This window comes from Anabas testudineus, chromosome 16, assembly GCF_900324465.2.
Source record: "Anabas testudineus chromosome 16, fAnaTes1.2, whole genome shotgun sequence".
NCBI lineage: Eukaryota > Metazoa > Chordata > Actinopteri > Anabantiformes > Anabantidae > Anabas > Anabas testudineus.
Window position 1 is genome coordinate 19,594,439 of NC_046625.1, and position 16,888 is coordinate 19,611,326.

At 42.6% G+C, this 16,888-nt stretch overlaps 2 protein-coding genes across 6 annotated transcripts in view; both read left to right on the forward strand.

Moving 5' to 3' along the window:
• Window positions 1-11,945, forward strand: part of dop1a (DOP1 leucine zipper like protein A) — a 28,926-nt gene extending 16,981 nt beyond the window's left edge. Inside the window, exons 18-37 of one of the 2 annotated variants that reach the window (XM_026371026.1) lie at window positions 527-792; window positions 912-3,042; window positions 3,298-3,409; window positions 3,628-3,810; window positions 4,524-4,649; window positions 4,852-4,986; window positions 5,314-5,369; window positions 5,517-5,621; window positions 5,765-5,831; window positions 6,060-6,204; window positions 6,711-6,790; window positions 7,345-7,454; window positions 7,736-7,885; window positions 8,319-8,380; window positions 8,663-8,815; window positions 9,527-9,663; window positions 9,731-9,786; window positions 9,876-10,040; window positions 10,295-10,424; window positions 11,288-11,596. In XM_026371026.1, the coding sequence (XP_026226811.1) occupies window positions 527-792; window positions 912-3,042; window positions 3,298-3,409; window positions 3,628-3,810; window positions 4,524-4,649; window positions 4,852-4,986; window positions 5,314-5,369; window positions 5,517-5,621; window positions 5,765-5,831; window positions 6,060-6,204; window positions 6,711-6,790; window positions 7,345-7,454; window positions 7,736-7,885; window positions 8,319-8,380; window positions 8,663-8,815; window positions 9,527-9,663; window positions 9,731-9,786; window positions 9,876-10,040; window positions 10,295-10,424; window positions 11,288-11,596 (4,678 nt within the window). Of the gene's footprint in view, window positions 1-526; window positions 793-911; window positions 3,043-3,297; window positions 3,410-3,627; window positions 3,811-4,523; window positions 4,650-4,851; window positions 4,987-5,313; window positions 5,370-5,516; window positions 5,622-5,764; window positions 5,832-6,059; window positions 6,205-6,710; window positions 6,791-7,344; window positions 7,455-7,735; window positions 7,886-8,318; window positions 8,381-8,662; window positions 8,816-9,526; window positions 9,664-9,730; window positions 9,787-9,875; window positions 10,041-10,294; window positions 10,425-11,287 lie in introns of both variants that reach the window. The other variant, XM_026371027.1, reaches the window with a different exon arrangement.
• A 673-nt stretch (window positions 11,946-12,618) lies between these two features.
• snap91a (synaptosome associated protein 91a) overlaps window positions 12,619-16,888 on the forward strand; it is a 35,919-nt gene continuing 31,649 nt past the window's right edge. For 3 of the 4 annotated variants that reach the window (XM_026370022.1, XM_026370024.1, XM_026370023.1), the window contains exon 1: window positions 13,252-13,381. In XM_026370022.1, coding sequence (XP_026225807.1) covers window positions 13,252-13,381 — 130 coding nt within the window. Of the gene's footprint in view, window positions 13,382-16,888 lie in introns of all 4 variants that reach the window. The other variant, XM_026370021.1, reaches the window with a different exon arrangement.

Sequence of the window (16,888 nt, forward strand, 5' to 3'; positions counted from 1 at the left end):
TAAGGTCATGGAGTGGCCTAGTCAGTCTCCAGACCTTAATCCCATAGAAAATCTGTGGAGGGAGCTGAAGGTTCGAGTTGCCAAACATTGGAGAGGATCTGCAAAGAGGAGTGGGCCAAAATCCCCCCTGAGATGTGTGCAAACCTTGTGGCCAACTACAAGAAACGGCTGACCTCTGTGATTGCCAACAAAGGTTTTGCCACCAAGTACTAAAGCACGTTTTTCGAAGGGATCAAATACTTCTTTCCTTCGTGGAAATGCAAATTAATTTATAACTCTTTTTGAAACGCATTTTTCTGGATTTTTTTTGTCATTGTTGTGTCTCACTGTTCAAATACACCTACCATTGAAATTATAGACTGATCATTTCTTTGTTAGTGGGCAAACTTACAAAATCAGCTGGGGTTCAAATAATTTTTTCCCTCACTGTATGTGTTGTTCACATGGAAATGATGCAGATTTTTTTTTTTTTTGAAATAATCCATTGCCTTATCTTTGATTTTGTGTCTTTCACACTGTCCTTCAGGTCTCTTTTCATCATGCTCGACAGCCTGAGTTATTGGGATCCATGCACCAGTGCGGTTGGTCGGGCATGGTTGAATCAAGTCCTTCAAAGACATGACATTGCTCGCGTCCTAGAGCCCCTACTCCTCCTTCTGCTCCACCCTAAGACGCACAGAGTGTCCATTCAGAGGGTACAAGCCCAGCGCCACTGGGCCCAGGTCTTTCCTGACCCGCCTGAACAAGAGCCATTAGAACCCATCTATAACAGGGACTCTGGCTTCTCAGACAGTGAGCACTGGCCGTGAAGTCTACTTTTTTGCTGATCCTAGCAATGTCTTTTAGTGTATTATAAAATGTTATAAGAACATCTGTTTATGTAAATTTGTACTTTTTTTTTCCCCAATTAGATTTCAGTCAGATCCAGGGGGAAAGGATGACACAAGAGGAGCTCCGAGGTCTGGGAATGGCTGACATGGAGCCTTTCTGTTTGACTGTCAACCCCTTGAGTGACAGCCTGTCATTACTGAGCCTGAGCAGTGAGAATTTGCAGCTGTCTGGTGAATATCATCCTTCCGATCAACGGGGGGAGCACCAGAGCTCAGAGTCCAGTGGTTCTCATTCATCAACAGTGGAAAATGGCAGCTTTGAGGAAGCAGAAGGTGTCAATAGCACAGTTAGTAGCTCAGACCAACAGCCTGGTTCTTCAGATGACATGTCTGAACACTCTATAGAAGAGGTCGTGTCCAGTGTTATAAAAGAGCTAATAGATGGGGTTTTGAGTTTAGTAGATGAGGGATCAGTTGAAGTCTCATCTCCTCCTGAAAACTGGCCACAGACAGACACAGACAGCACTTCTTCAGATGCCTCTACTGGTCCCCATCTTGAGTCTGGTCCTCCTTCCGACACTATTCACCAGACACTGCCAGAGATGCTGGCTGGAGGTACACTTGAGTTACTTTCTGTCACACCAGCGGATGTATCTTCAGAGGAGCAGCACAAAGAAGGCATCACTCGTCATAGTTCATCTCCTTCCATTGTCACATTGCCAGATAATTCTGGACCAGCCACGCCGGACCACAGCCTGCATGTGGACGACCCTCAGTCCCGTAAACGTAGCCATAGCAGCACTCAGCTCAGCCTTAAAGGGAAAATCATGGAAAAACTGGCAGATAAGTCTCCAGGGGCAAAGCCCAAGATCAAGAAGACCAAGCGAAAAGAGGAGGAAAGACAGAGGAAGGCAGTGAATCAAGCTGAGAAACTGGGGCCACCTAGCATTTTCTTTGGGGACAGCCTGGATCTAGAGAACTGGTACAGCTGTGGTGAAGGAGAGGTATCAGAGATTGAGAGTGACACAGGCTCACCCAGTGGAGGCTGCAGTGGAACTGCTGGGGGAGTTAGTGTCACAGGACGCAGATCATCCTCTGCCCCACCTCGTTTTAACATCCATCCTCTCTACCAGCATGTCCTGCTCTACCTCCAGCTGTATGACTCCTCCCGGACCCTCCACGCCATGTCAGCCATCGCAGCTATGCTAAGAGCCGCTCCCTCAGGGTTTGTAAGTGCCATCTCCACCACCAGCATCAATAATACCTACACTCCACAGCTCTCTTTGCTCCAAAACCTTCTAGCCCGTCACAGGGTCTCTGTCATGGGCAAAGACTTCTACTGCCCAATCCCCCAGGACTCCCACTCCCACTCATTCCGCAGTGCTATGTACCTCGAGATCATCATTTCACTCTGTCTCTACTTCCTAAGAAGCTATTACTCTGCTCATGTGACAGCAGGCCCTCAGGACTTGGCAGGGAACCGGGCCATGCAGCTGACCAGCGTGGAGGTCTTAACTCTCCTCTTCAATGAGCTCACCAAAGTTACAGGTGGCTCGGCTAAAGGCTTTGCTAGTTTCATCAGTGATGTCCTCTCAAAGTGTAAAGTTCAAAAGGTGGTTCTCCATTGTCTGCTTTCCTCCATATTTAGTGCTCAGAAGTGGCATGAGCAGCGGGTGGCAGGGATTAATATGGCCACAGTGGAGGAGGGCCTGTCAGAGGACAGTGTGATCAACCTGTCAGAGGACCAGATTGACAGCTGTAGTGCCGTCCAGTCCCAGTTGTTGAGACTGCTACAGAGCATAGTGGTACTCGAGCACAGAGTCCTGATACCAGCCGATGAAGGAGGAGAAGGAGGGCCTGTGGGAGGAGGAGTAGGAGGTGGAGGAGCAGGAAATGGTGCTGGGGCAGGGTTTGAAGTCTTGGGTGGGGAGGTGGAGCATGTCAACCCTCAGCAACCAATGACATCATTACAATACCTCCATGGGCAGCCTATCACATCACAGGGTATGTTCCTGTGTGCAGTGATCAGAGCGCTGCATCAGCACCATGCATGCAAGATGCACCCCCAGTGGATAGGACTCATAACAGCCACCCTGCCATACATGGGTAGGGTGCTGAGAAGGGTGGTGGCCTCGGTCACTCTGCAGCTGTGCAGGAACCTGGACAATCTTCTTCAGCAGTACCGCTACGAGATTGGGATAATGGACACCAGGTATTAAAATTTTCGTGGGTCGTATTGATCTGAAATACCTTTATGTGGTAAAGATATGTCACCCTGACCACATAAAGGCATGTTACTGCTTACAGCCAATCCAAAGCAATTCATAACAGCAAGAGTTTGGCCACAAGATGGCATCTGTGACCGTTGTGTATGGCATTTGCTCTTAAATACATTATCAATCTGTCACATGTACATGCTATACTAAACATATAACATGAATAATAACATTCATCCTCCATCTTCTAGACCCCAGTGGATGGCTCTCTGCATCCCTCCTGACTTGATATTGACAGTGCTGGAGGGGGTGACAGCCATCATCCATTACTGCCTGCTGGATCCCACTTCCCAGTACCACCAGGTGAGGATGCTGTGCACCAAATAATTTTAGTATTGTAAAGCTGTTTTGTTTATAAATAGAATGTGTGATTGCAGACCTCCCTCACTCCAGTATAACACATACTGTATGCTGTTATTTAATCTGACTATAATGTATATTAATGTGGTTGACATTTTCTTAATTGTATAGTACAGTGTACACTGTTTACTCACTGTCATGTTGCATATTCTTCCTCTCAGTTACAAGTAAGTGTTGACCAGAAGCACCTGGCTGAGGCTCGTTCAGGCATTCTATCTATCCTCCACACCATCATGTCTTCTGTCACTCTGCTGTGGAGCATCCTCCACCAAGCTGACAACTCTGACAAGCCAGCTGCTGCCTCTGCTGCCTCCAGTTCCAACATCAACCTAGGCTCCACTAAGGTACTGTATTTGTAAATATTCAATTAAATTCTCCTAAATACATTTGAATGCAGATTTAGCCAGTCCAGCTATAGGATAACACGGATCTAACAGAATCAGCTAATGTTCTGGCAGCCCAATTAGGAGGAGATATGATAATATTATACACTTTGCCCTTTTTATCTTCAAAAAGTGAAATTGTACACCTCATGAAGTCAGGATGTTAAGGTTATAACCAGAAATAACATATGTCAGGTGCAGCACAACTAAACTGACGGTAAACAACTGTTTCAGCAATTATAGCTCTCTATTTCTCTGCAAATAGTTATCAGCTCTGCTGAGATAATTCTTTTCTGTGGGTGGTTTGGTAATAAAATGTGTTATTTTATTATTTATTATTAATACAGTGATTTTATCTAATACAGAACATAATTTGTACTGATTATATACTGACAGGGCTGGCGTCCCTGAGGAAGGAACAATTGCTTTTGGAATTATACTTGTTACTTATAGCTTTTTGATCAAACTGTACAAAACAACTCAATTTGAATGCAGATACTTTTGTTTGACATGTTATTTTGTGAGTAAGACTGAGCATGTGATATATGTCACACATGATACATTGTTTGAAAAAAATATTTAACATAACATTTGATGTATTAATTGCATTCATGTATGCTTTTGATAGCATGAAGCTGTTAAGCTGAATTCCTCTCTTTTAATTTGTTCTGCAGAACCTCCGTCAGCAAATCCTGGAGCTGCTGGGCCCAATTTCCATGAACCATGGGGCACACTTCATGGCAGCAATTGCATATGTTTGGAATGAGAGAAAACCGGTCAGGACTCCAGTTAGAAATAAGGTAGATGTTGCACATTAAGAAATTTATGCCTACACTTTCATTATTTATTTATTTATTTATTTATTTTATTACATACATTACTGACTAATATGTAATCAGAAGGAAGTATGGAGAAAAAAAAGCAACACACATAAAGTTCAAATCTTTGATTGAACTCTGAACTCAATCATACTACTGACATGCATTTCTTCTATGTCTTCAGGTCATCCCTGTAGCCAGTGAAGAGCAGCTGCTGTTAGTTGAGCTGGTTCGTTCAGTGAGTGCAATGCGCACTGAAACAGTCATGCAGACGGTCAAAGAGGTTCTGAAACAGCCACCAGCCATTGCAAAGGACAAGGTAGGTATTTTACTTTTTAGTTGTTAGTGTCAACTGCGCACACTTGTATTGTTGCTCACTGTGAGTACTGTAGCATAAACACTGCACAGCTGAGGATACCCAAGTCCCAAATTGCACAGCTGTAGCAGAAATTCTTAATTGAATCATTATTATTTTCTAAGGAACAAGGATAATATGGCTTGCTGCCTTAAGCATACATTAATTGTTGTCCATTTTTCTCGAGTTGAATTGTATGATTTAGTTTACTCCTTTTTTGAAGAGACTCTGACTACTTTAAGTTTAATTTTGTTCATAGTCGTTCATTATATTTCTTCACTATATTTGCAGAAACACCTCTCTTTGGAGGTCTGCATGCTGCAGTTCTTCTATGCCTATGTCCAGAGGTGAGTCCATTGCTTCCCAAGATCTGCTTATATTCAGCTCTCATATATAACTGCCCTTATTGTTTTTTAATTCATCTAATATTCAAGTTCCCATATGTTCCAAGCCCTCTAAAGCTTTGCATATACATATGCCTTGTTTTTTTTTAGGATCCCTGTGTCCAGTTTAGTTGACAGCTGGCCCTCCCTGCTGGCGCTGTTGAAGGACTCTGTACAGTTAGGCCTTCCTGCCCCTGGACAATTTCTTATATTAGGGTTAGTTTCTCTTTCTTCCCTCTTTTTAATTGGCATACCAGTGTCTCTGTCAGTCTGTAGAAACTGCACCTTACACTTCCACTACATTATCCTGTTTAACTTTGTCAGCGTAGTATCTTTGTGCCTATCTTACTTTTCTCTAGAGTTCTGAATGAATTCATTTTGAAGAACCCTAATCTGGAGAGCAAGAAGGACCAGCGTGAGTTGCAGGTAATTACAATACCCACCTTCACTCCAGTTGTTAACATTATGTCTTCAAATTACAATATGTGGTTTTCAGTTTGTGAGCTACTGTATAAATCATACCTTTTGTCACCCCATTTACAAATTGAAAGTCAGTTTGACTGTTTGCCGGCACACAGAATTACAGAGTCAAATACAGAAGAAATTTTCAAACTGAACATAACATTTCACTGGATGAATATAATTTGTATTCAGGATGTGACCCATAAAATTGTGGAGGCCATTGGAACAATCGCAGGTTCTTCTTTGGAACAAACCACGTGGCTGAGGAGAAACCTGGAGGTGAAGGCTTCTCCTCAGATAGTTGTAGATGGAGCCAACCTGGAAGCTGATGTTGAAGGTGCGCAGCTTACTGAAGGCAGTGTCTTTGTCACTGAATTTTCCTATGTCTCATTTGCACAAGTGTGGCCACACAATCCCTGTGTTACACCATGTTACAATGTATGAACTGACTGGCCAAAGTTTAGGAGCAGCACAAAGAAATATTTTCTGGATCAAATAGTTGGATATCATTCTGCAATTAGTTATATCACAGTGATAACATTTTCTAAAAGTACTTCATAGGTTATAACCTATGAGGTACCTTTAGAAAAGTCTGTGGGTGTTGTCACAAGTCACATATAATTAGATTGCCATTATTATTAATGTAGTAAAAGAAATAAATACAATTTTAAAAATAATCAGAATGTTGGAATTTAGGTGTAACTGAGGTCCAGACAGATTTAGATCCTGCTGTTCAAAAGCACTCAATGCCACAAAAAGCTTGTAAAATATAAATAGACTTTGCATGGCATGGTTATAATCTGCTGTGTAGCTGCTGCTAACATTTGGTATGTGTGTTTGTAGATCTAATGCTCACAGTGATGGAGGCCTCCAGCTTCACTCCATCAGTGTACAGTGTTCACGCCCTCACACTGTTGGCTGAGGTAAAACACTTGTGTCTGTGATTCAGCTTAAACCTTCGTGCATTACTGTTAATTATCAGGCCATCAGTCAGTGACCCATCCAGTTATTTCTGCCGTTCTACTTGATTATGTTTCCGGCTGTTCTTGCTCACGTTTACCAGCAGTGTTTAGACTTGTTGCTCTCAGGCACAACCCTGCAACACACTCCAAATGAGCTCCTCACTGATGATTTATACTCTCCTCCCCACCTCTTGTACACTCATTATTAGAGCCCAGTAAATCAGCGTGTTAGACTAAGTGTGGTGCTGTGAATCAGATGAGCTGATTTAGAAAAAAGTCACTCACCAAGTGCATTCATCCTGGTTTTTTCATCTCGGTGTGGAGCTAAATATGCAGATTTTTGTTTTGGCTTTAATAAAATACATCATTATAAACCTTTAACACTAAAATAACTTAACATTTAAAGACTAATGCCTTCGGATATTAATTCTAATATTATATTGTGAAAAGGTCAGTCAGTGTGGCTCTCCTTACTGACAGCATAAGAAATAATAAACGCTGAATTTATTTGTTAGGTGCTGGCTCATCTGTTGGACATGGTATTCTACAGTGATGAGAAGGAGCGGGTGATCCCACTGCTGGTTAATATAATGCACTATGTAGTGCCCTACCTGCGCAACCACAGGTGTGGACAATCTTTACTGTTATTGACACGTGTCTTGATTTTCTGTGTATGTTTGTGTTTAGAGGTAACTTTGCATTGCATTACTGCTTTAACCTGCAAATAGTACTATATACTGTAGATTTTCACTTAATGAAACAATACAGAGTCAAAGTGAAACTAGTTGATGAATGAAAAGAAGAAAGTAGAATCTCTTCACCTTAGTAAGGAGGATGAAGGGCAGTGTGATAAAATGAGTCATGTATCATATATCAAAGTGTAACATTTCCTGTTTGTGCTGCCAGTGCTCACAATGCCCCCAGCTACCGGGCTTGTATCCAACTGTTAAGCAGCCTAAGTGGGTACCAGTACACTCGCCGTGCCTGGAAGAAGGAGGCCTTTGACCTCTTTATGGACCACACCTTCTTCCAGATGGACTCCTCCTGCGTCAGCCAGTGAGTAGGAGAAGAAATGGAAATGGAATGGAGGAAAAAAAGAAACACATTTACGCATGTGCAAAATATACTTAAGCTCCCACAAAATAGAAGGGAGCTACATACTGTACATACAAACTTCTCTAAATGAAATCACAGCTGTCAGAGAATTTTTGTTGCCGTCAACAAGTATTGGAACAGAAATCCATTTATACATACAGAATTACACATGTTAACTGGGGAAGAAGCAAAAATATGTCAAAGGTTAAAGGTTTTATTAAGAAAAACACAATAAGTATAAGTAACTTTATGTTAATAGTAGACTATCATAACAAATGTAAAACTATGATTTCAGATACAGTCTGCCGGTCAGAAATGAGAGACTTGTGTCTGCTAATTTTGCCTGTTTATGGAGTATTAGTCAAATATCAACATTATTTCTCTCACTTTTCAGCTGGAGAGCTATCATTGACCACCTGATGACTCATGACAAGACCACATTCAGAGATCTCATGAGTAAGATGAGTTTGAATGTTTTTAGTGAAGTTTAACTTATAAATAACTCTTGATCTCATGACTGGGTGTAGTTTCAGACCGTTACCCAGATCAGGTTTTAACTGTCACGTACTGCGCAGTGTGTGTGTTTGTGTGTTTGCCCTTTTCAGTCTCAGGCAGAATTAATCTGTCTTTTCACTCCAGTGAAGTGTGCTACTCATTCAGCTGCACAAATATGCTAATGTCACATAGTAAGAACAGGTTAAAGAGCAGGTAATTAATGACTATGCATGTTTTCTTTAGCCCGAGTGGCTGTAGCCCAGAGCAGTTCTCTGAGTCTGTTCACCAATAGAGATGCTGAGCTAGAGCAGAGGGCGATGCTGCTCAAACGCCTGGCTTTCACCATCTACAGCAGCGAAGTGGACCAGTATCAGAAATACCTGCCAGACATACAAGGTAACAACTACACCTACATACACATCTACTACTGGGGCAATGAAACTTTGCCCATGTCACACTTTATAAGAGTCTTGTATTAAACAGAGATTAAAATATTAAATATTTTTCGACTCTTTAATCCTGTTATTTAAGAATTCTATTGAGATTTTACTTATGTAAACTGTGAAGAAACACATTTTCATGTTTCGGTTCATAACTTCAACAAAATAGCTACTGACTTAAAAATTACAATACAACTTAGTCAACACACTAACACGTATCAACACATACTAAACAGTAATTAGTAAGGTATCTACTATTCACTGTTAAATAGCAGTTAATAGTAAGACATAGTAAATCCTTCTATGATAAAATTCACAAGTCGTGGCTACTTTGATTACCATATTAGAAAATTGTGGTGAAACAATGCTATACAGCAATGCACTTTTAAATCAATCCAGAATTTCTTCTTGTTGTCCACTGCTGCCACATCTATCTTGCGCCGTCTCATCTTCCTTCTCTCTCTCTCTATTACTCTAAAGTAGATTTTTTTTTCCACATTGAAACATTTGTCTGAATTGAGTGACTGCCCATTAGAAAGTGTCCCAGTGGATTGCCACTCCACTATTATCGACATGTAGCAGCAGTTATCATTATTTGTTTCAGGCGATTCATAACTAAAATGAAACCTGATGGCTTAAGCAGATATTTTGATGTTTGTGTGTTCAGAGCGTCTGGTGGAGAGCCTGCGTCTGCCTCAGGTGCCCATCCTCCATGCCCAGGTATTCCTGTTCTTCAGAGTGCTGCTGCTGCGTATGTCCCCTCAACACCTCACCTCACTGTGGCCCACTATGATCACTGAACTGGTAAGCGCTATATACCTCTGACAACAGTCTTGCATAAACTGTATTCATACACTGTGTTCCTCTGTAGGTTCAGGTGTTTCTACTGATGGAGCAGGAGCTAACAGCAGATGAAGACATAACCAGGTACATCATGTGTTGATGCTACAGCTTGAATAGAAAATGGTGTCTTTTTATTTTTTCTTTAATAATTCATCCTTGCTGTCCCTTTGTAGGACATCAGGGCCATCTGTAGCTGGGCTGGAGACCACCTATTCTGGGGGGAACGGTTTCTCTACTTCCTACAACAGCCAGCGCTGGCTCAACCTCTACCTGTCTGCCTGCAAGCTCCTGGACCTGGCCTTAGCCCTGCCCCCTGAGAGCCTGCCTCAGTTCCAGATGTCAGTACAAACAAACCTGGCTCATAATGGGCTTTGCATGTGATTAAGCTCATTAGGGGACTAATAAACATAACTCATTATAAGTGCACCAGTCACTAGTTGATATAGATCAGCAGAGGTCACTGGTGATGAAGAATTCACTGTGTGGAGTGTTTGTGAATTACTCTGTGAATGAGATATTTGGTTTTTGCACCTTTTAGTGCTTTAGTGACTGAAAATGGTGTTATGTCTGAGTGAGTCCTGCCTCATTACAGGTATCGCTGGGCCTTCATTCCAGAGGCCTCGGATGATTCAGGTTTAGAAGTGAGGCGGCAGGGGACTCATCAGAGAGAATTTAAGCCCTACGTAGTTCGACTGGTGAAGCTGCTGAGGAAGCGAGCCAAGGTATCGCATCATCTCTCTTTTCTACACTAGTTATAAAATGATGGAGACAAATGACCTTTTCTTACAAAGAATATGGTCTGTGATTTATTTTTTTGTTTGTTGTTACTGTTAACAAATCCCCAAAACAGAGTAAAGCCAAGAGTGACTTACATCTGCTTTCTGTAACATCTGAGAAACCAGGACCTAATTTAGCTTATTCATCAATTAACTTGTACAAAATTAGCTTTAGAATATTAAGTGTTGAGTTCCTGGTTCTAGGAATGTCCAGACCGGTCTGTTCATTTTGCAGTTCTTACAGAATGAGCTCCAGATTTTCTTTTAGCTCCTGCCTTCTTCTGATTGAACAGTTAAACCAGCACTGTCCTGTAATGACTTGTTTTCTCAATACCCTGCTTTTATGAATCCATTACATCTGTCAGCCAATTCTTTTGCATCAGAAGTCCAAAGTCAAGAGGTTATACAGTATGTGGCACACATTTGTTTAGCAGTATAAAGGGTGTGTCAGTGTAAATGTGTGTCTGAGCATGTGCAGTATCTGCCTTACAAAAACACCTCTCCAGAGACTGTGACAGTAATGATGTTCATGATATGTCTGATGAAGACGTAGATAATTATAGATAAACTGCAGTTCCTATTTTTCTAGTTATTAAGAAACACATCATCCAGTGTAATGGTGTGGCTCACTGATTTTAATAGTTATTACAACAGTGCAGCTCAGCAGGGAGTAACTAGAAACAAAGAAAATCCCCAGCTTTATCCTTCAGGACTTGAGCTTCATTGATGTTGTAGGTGATTAAATTCATGCACCTGCCAGACAACACAATATTTTTTCTAAAACAGTGACTTGTTATCCATTTACCTAGAAAAACCCGGAGGAGGATTGTTCCACTAGAACCCTGACGTGGGAGCCAGGTCACCTAATGCTGACTCTCTACGTGATCCGCAGCATGGAGCAGCTACTCCCCTTCTTCAACCTGCTCAGCCAGGTGTTCAGCAGCAAGGCCAACAGCCGCTCAGGTCCAGCCTACACTCACAACCCCACAAACTCCTCCTTCCCCAACCACAAAGAGGGCCACAAACTGGAGAGTCAGAAAGTCTTCTGGAGCCGAGCTCGACAGAACATTGAGGAGATGGTGGAAAAGGATTTTCTAGAGGGACTTATCAAGACATGAGAACACAGCAACGGGAGCAGCAGGGAGATTAACACATAACTGATCAACACTAGTGAAAGACCTCAACTTGTACAGTAAAGAACAAGGGAAACATATGGGCAAAATAATTTGTACATTTTTGTACTTATAATGATTATTTTACTTTTCAAATTGTATTTAATTTTAATTATTTGTATATATGGAACAGCTTTGATGACTGACTTTTAACATTTCATGTGAGTCCTTTGGATCAAAGTGAAGATGCTGTGCCATTCCATATCGATGTGACTTATTAAAGATTTCTAATGGGCGGGTTACATGGACTGTGTCATCGTGGCAGTTCAAACACACGTTCACTCTGTCACTGTCAGTAATTTACCATTTATGTTGGGCTGCATCACGTTATACAAGCTGATCAGATGTTTCTTATATAAGATTATTTAAAATAAAGCAGCAACTGCTTCATGTTAGATAAATGTTTCAGTATAAAGCACAATATTGCTCTCTGGAATGAGGTGGGGCCCTAACTGTGAAGAATTAAAAGGAAAATGTTATCAGAGGCTCAGAAGCCTGTGATTAGAGATACTGAATCTAACCAGCAGGCCCTAAATAAATAAAATAAATATAAAGTAAAGGAACCACTAATTAAACTACCACCACAAGATCAAAATGACGAGTTTGATCAGTAGTGAGGAGGTGTCAGCACCATGGACAGGGTCAGCAGCTGCGGCCTCTGCACTGTGCAGAGCAAACCGAGGCAGCACGCTACGTATGACCTTCATAGTAAAGAGGCAGCCTGACAAACGGCAGGCTCGGCTGTAGAGTAGCTCTGATTAACCCTTTATAGCCTCACGTTTCCACAACCTCCATCATTCGTTCTCGTCTCCTCCGCAACTCTCGCGACAAAGAAGCTGCAGCCGGATTGGTGCAGCATCGTCTGACTCAGAGGAAGGGGCGGGGCTCGGAGAAAAAAATATATATAAAAAATTAATAATTAAATAATCAAGAGGCCGTAAATCCACTGGTAACACCGCCATACGACGACCAGGTTTGTGACGAGCAATCGCCGAGAGTTGCAGGCTGACGGTGGACCGCGTCCTGCAGGGGAGGAGGAGGAACAGCTGCAGCAGTGGATGGTGGGGGGGTGATGCTGATGATGATGATGCTGCTGCTGATGATGCTGCCAGCCAGGGCTTGATGTTGCCCTGCACGCCCCGCTGATACACAGGGACTGTCGGGACTGCTGGTGAGGATTATCCAGGAGGCTGGAGGAGGGGGGGGAGGCAGCGACGAGCATCATCCGGAGAGCGCCGTTCAGTCAGGGAGGCTGGCCGACACGGAACAGTAAGACATTCATCGACAAATACAGGAAAAATAGATTTGTTAAATAAGATCTTTTGCTTGTTGTGTACTGGCTGTCATCTGCAGAAGAGACCGGCCTTGAGGCGACAAAGTCAGTTGATGATTGTTCGAGAAACGCGGCTGAGGGGGGGTTTGAGGACCGCTGTGCAACTCCGATTCACACCAGCTGCAGAGAACTAGCCCCCTGCCTTTCAGCAACTTCCCTGTGTTGCCTGAGGTGTTGTCGGGGGCAGCTGGGATTTCGACGTTTGGGGGGGAGGGTGTAGGACCACATTGGACGCTTGATAGTCGAGCTCGGACTCCACCGAGAGAAGATGTCGGGTCAGACGCTGACGGACCGCATCGCCGCGGCGCAGTACACCCTGACGGGATCCGAGGTGTGTCGAGCTGTGTGTAAAGCCACCACACACGAACAGACAGCCCCGAAGAAAAAGCACCTGGAATGTGAGTACCTCTATCTATATATCCATCTATCCATCTATCCATCTATCTATCTATCTATCCATCTATCCATCTATCCATCTATCCATCTATCTATCCATCTATCCATCTATCCATCTATCTATCTATCTATGTGTGTGTGTCCTTTTGACCCTTCCTCCATCCTCCTCCTGTACCATCATCTACTAGGCCATGCACCAGTGATGGTTGCCCCCCCCCCCCCCCCTCCATTCCTCCACCATGTGTTAATATGCTTGGAGGAGCTCCTATATGCTCACATGTGCACTGGCACATCGTGCTCCAGGCCTCCATACACACACTGTGACTGATTGAAGCCTTTACTGGACGAACCGAACCTGATGGGTGATGTGAAGCAGTCATTGCTGCTGGGGCAGATGGTGAAAGAGAGGGAAGCCACAAAGCCTCGAGCCACATGGTTACTACTCCCACTGAGTGAAAACCATCACCCCTGTGCTGTTTCAGTGTTCACTGCATACGTTTACTACCAAACACACTACATAGGCCTTTTTCTACATCCTTGTCTCTCATGATGAAAACACCAAGGTTCCAGTCTGTTGCCATCGTATTGGATCCACATTAATGCTTAGTTATACTAGAAATTGTTTTTGCTGCACGATGAGAGCCATCATAGCGTCACACCTTCCTCCTTGAAGTCGGAGGAAACGGCAGCAGGCTCATGTTGGCAAACTCCAAGCCCAGTGGGAGGAACCGATCCGCCCGTCTGCTCGTGTCCAGACTGAAGAACGAAACTGAAGGATGAACCGCGTGAAACCACAACAAAATGGAAAGCTCGCCCACTTGTGAAGGTGTGTGTCAGCACTCTGCTGTCGTGGGCCAGTTTCCTATATAGTCACCCAGTAAACAGTAGCAATGTGAATATGCAGTACATATTCTCACACAGGTAGTCATTTTGCTGCTCCGGCCTCACCCCACTTGGTATGATCAGACGCCCACGGCAGCTAAAAGCTGTGTAATTGACATTAAGCAGCTCGTTTGATCTTGTCAACTCCATTCAAGGCCTCAAACATACAAATGCTACGGCATAGTCTTCCTTTAATGCTGCCTCTGGGATATCGTCTGACATTAAATCCAGTTTCACCCTGGACTGTTTTTGATGATCACCAAGTCAAGTGTGGCTATTACCAGAAGTATTTGTCTTTAGAGTCGGTCTAACCTGTTGCAGTAGATCTTTGGCCACGTCCTCCTCAGTTTTGACCTCACTGCCCTCTCCATGGCTCCTGTTTTCACATGGAGGACTTTGACATCCACCATTCCCCTTCCACAAAAAATATCCAATATTACAGTCGCATTCATTTTGTGTTGTACAGTACTGTTGTTTATACAAATCCACTTCAAAGATGCCATTATGCTAATGCAGGCTGTCATGAATATCGGTAATTTCGTGCACGCTATTTTATATATTTGACTCCTGCACAGTCTGACTATTATTAAACCAGTTTGCGTGATTGAATTATATTAAGTTGTTGGAAAGATATTACTGACTGCATTAACTCTTACCATGTTTCAGAGTTGGCTGAAACATGACTGAATCATATCTTGCTTTTCTGTCACTCGGTTGAGAAATCCATAAAATCATATCGATCTGACCTACAGCACCCAAGCAGCAATTTATTATTATAATTATGATATTATGATAATATATTATATAATATAATAATATAAGTATTAACATGTGCTCTTCCTGTGTATTCTCCTAGTGCTGCATCAGATACAGTACTGCATTATGTCGGAGGTCTAAAAATAATGTTTAATGGATGGTTCCACTGACAGCCAGCACTGCTCTGTTGCTCAGATGATATAAGTCTTTCAGAGAGCAGCAGAACAGTCACCTTCTCATGCTGTGAGCACAAAGCCCCAGTCAGAGTAAAACAAATCAGGCCACACAATGACAAAATCTTGAGTTTCAAAGGAACAATAAATAGTAAAATACCTGGAAAGTCTGGGATGCAGATATAAACTGATGATTTTTAAAGATCAGTGACTGCTTTTGTCTCTTTTGGAATATTGCAGGCAGCTGTTAGGTCGAGTTTGTCTAATACTAATATAATAATATATATAAAGTGTCTGCACCACTAGACCAAACACTGACAACTTTATGCTGAAGTAATGGCTAAAAGACGAAAGTAATCCCAGTAAGAGCACAATAACAAAGAAGTGTCTTTAGAGGTTTGGCAAGAATTCACAGACACATTTCCATTTATTTTAACAGCCTGGCACATCAGACATCTTCTAAACTCTTTAAAGATTAGAGCTCGGGCAGCAGCACCGATGCTCCGAATGTTTGACTGTGTCGTACTGAAGGATGTGGCTTTGAACACGGCACGTGCATGAACACACAAATGCAAACATGTGCACGTTTTTTCAACATTGCCAACATCCTAGTAGTCGAGTGGAAATCATTTTGAATGTCCTTTTTTTTTTTTGGACTGGACGAGGGTGGTGCAGAGGAGGGGGTGCAGCTGTGAGTCAACTGCCTGAATGAGCTGACGTTACCAATGCATTAAGAAAATTACAGTGAATAAAGACAAAAAAATATCCACTCTGGTATAATGAAGTAGAAGAATTCATGCTGATATGTAAACGTGCAACGTGGAGCTTTTAACCACTAGTTGCTAGTAGTGTTAGTACTGTGTTATTACTCTGTTGACCGATATACTATACTACTTAACAAAGGCTCAGCCAAGGAAATGGGGATTTGAACAGCACATAATTTTAAATATATTATTAAAAACATGCATTCAGCTTATAAGAATCTCCACACAGCGCAGTACTTTTAATACTTTGTAGACGTTTATATGAGGATGTGTCTTACTTTCAACAGTACTTGCAGCAATCTAACCAAGAAAATTACAAAAATGTATCAGAGGATTAAATGGGCCACATTTAAATTCAGCAAAAGGTTTTTTCCTTCTAAGTCAAGACTTAGCATTTGAATATGTCTTGTCCTGGTGCAGTATTGTGACCATCTGGCACTCTGGCAGGCGCGTGACTCGCGGGCCCCTGATGGAGTGAAGAATGGCACACATTAACTATATAAAAGTATAAAATGATCAGCGAACCAGCCACAACATCGCTTTTCAGTGATGCCCTTTATAATGTGAAATCGTTTTATACTATCCACTCACCTAGCTAGCACCTCGGGGTTATGTTAGGGTTACTGCAGCAGTTCTACCTAACTGCATCAACTGCTATGGGAGGGTTGCACAACATCTGCTAAATGCATCAATTAAGTTATCAGTGGCATGTCATGTGCTCACCTTTTCCACTTCTTCTGTTGTTACTCCTGCTGCTGGACAACAAAGCTTTGTGCTGCCTGATTCCTGCCTGCCACAAACAGCAGCAGCTAAATGATTCCTCTTGGAGATTTTTCCTGACTCGGGTAACGGGGTTTACGGGTTACACTTGAAAGCAGCGTTTTTTTCTGGTTTTGGCCAGGACAACAACGGAGAATCCAAAGGCCCAGAACAT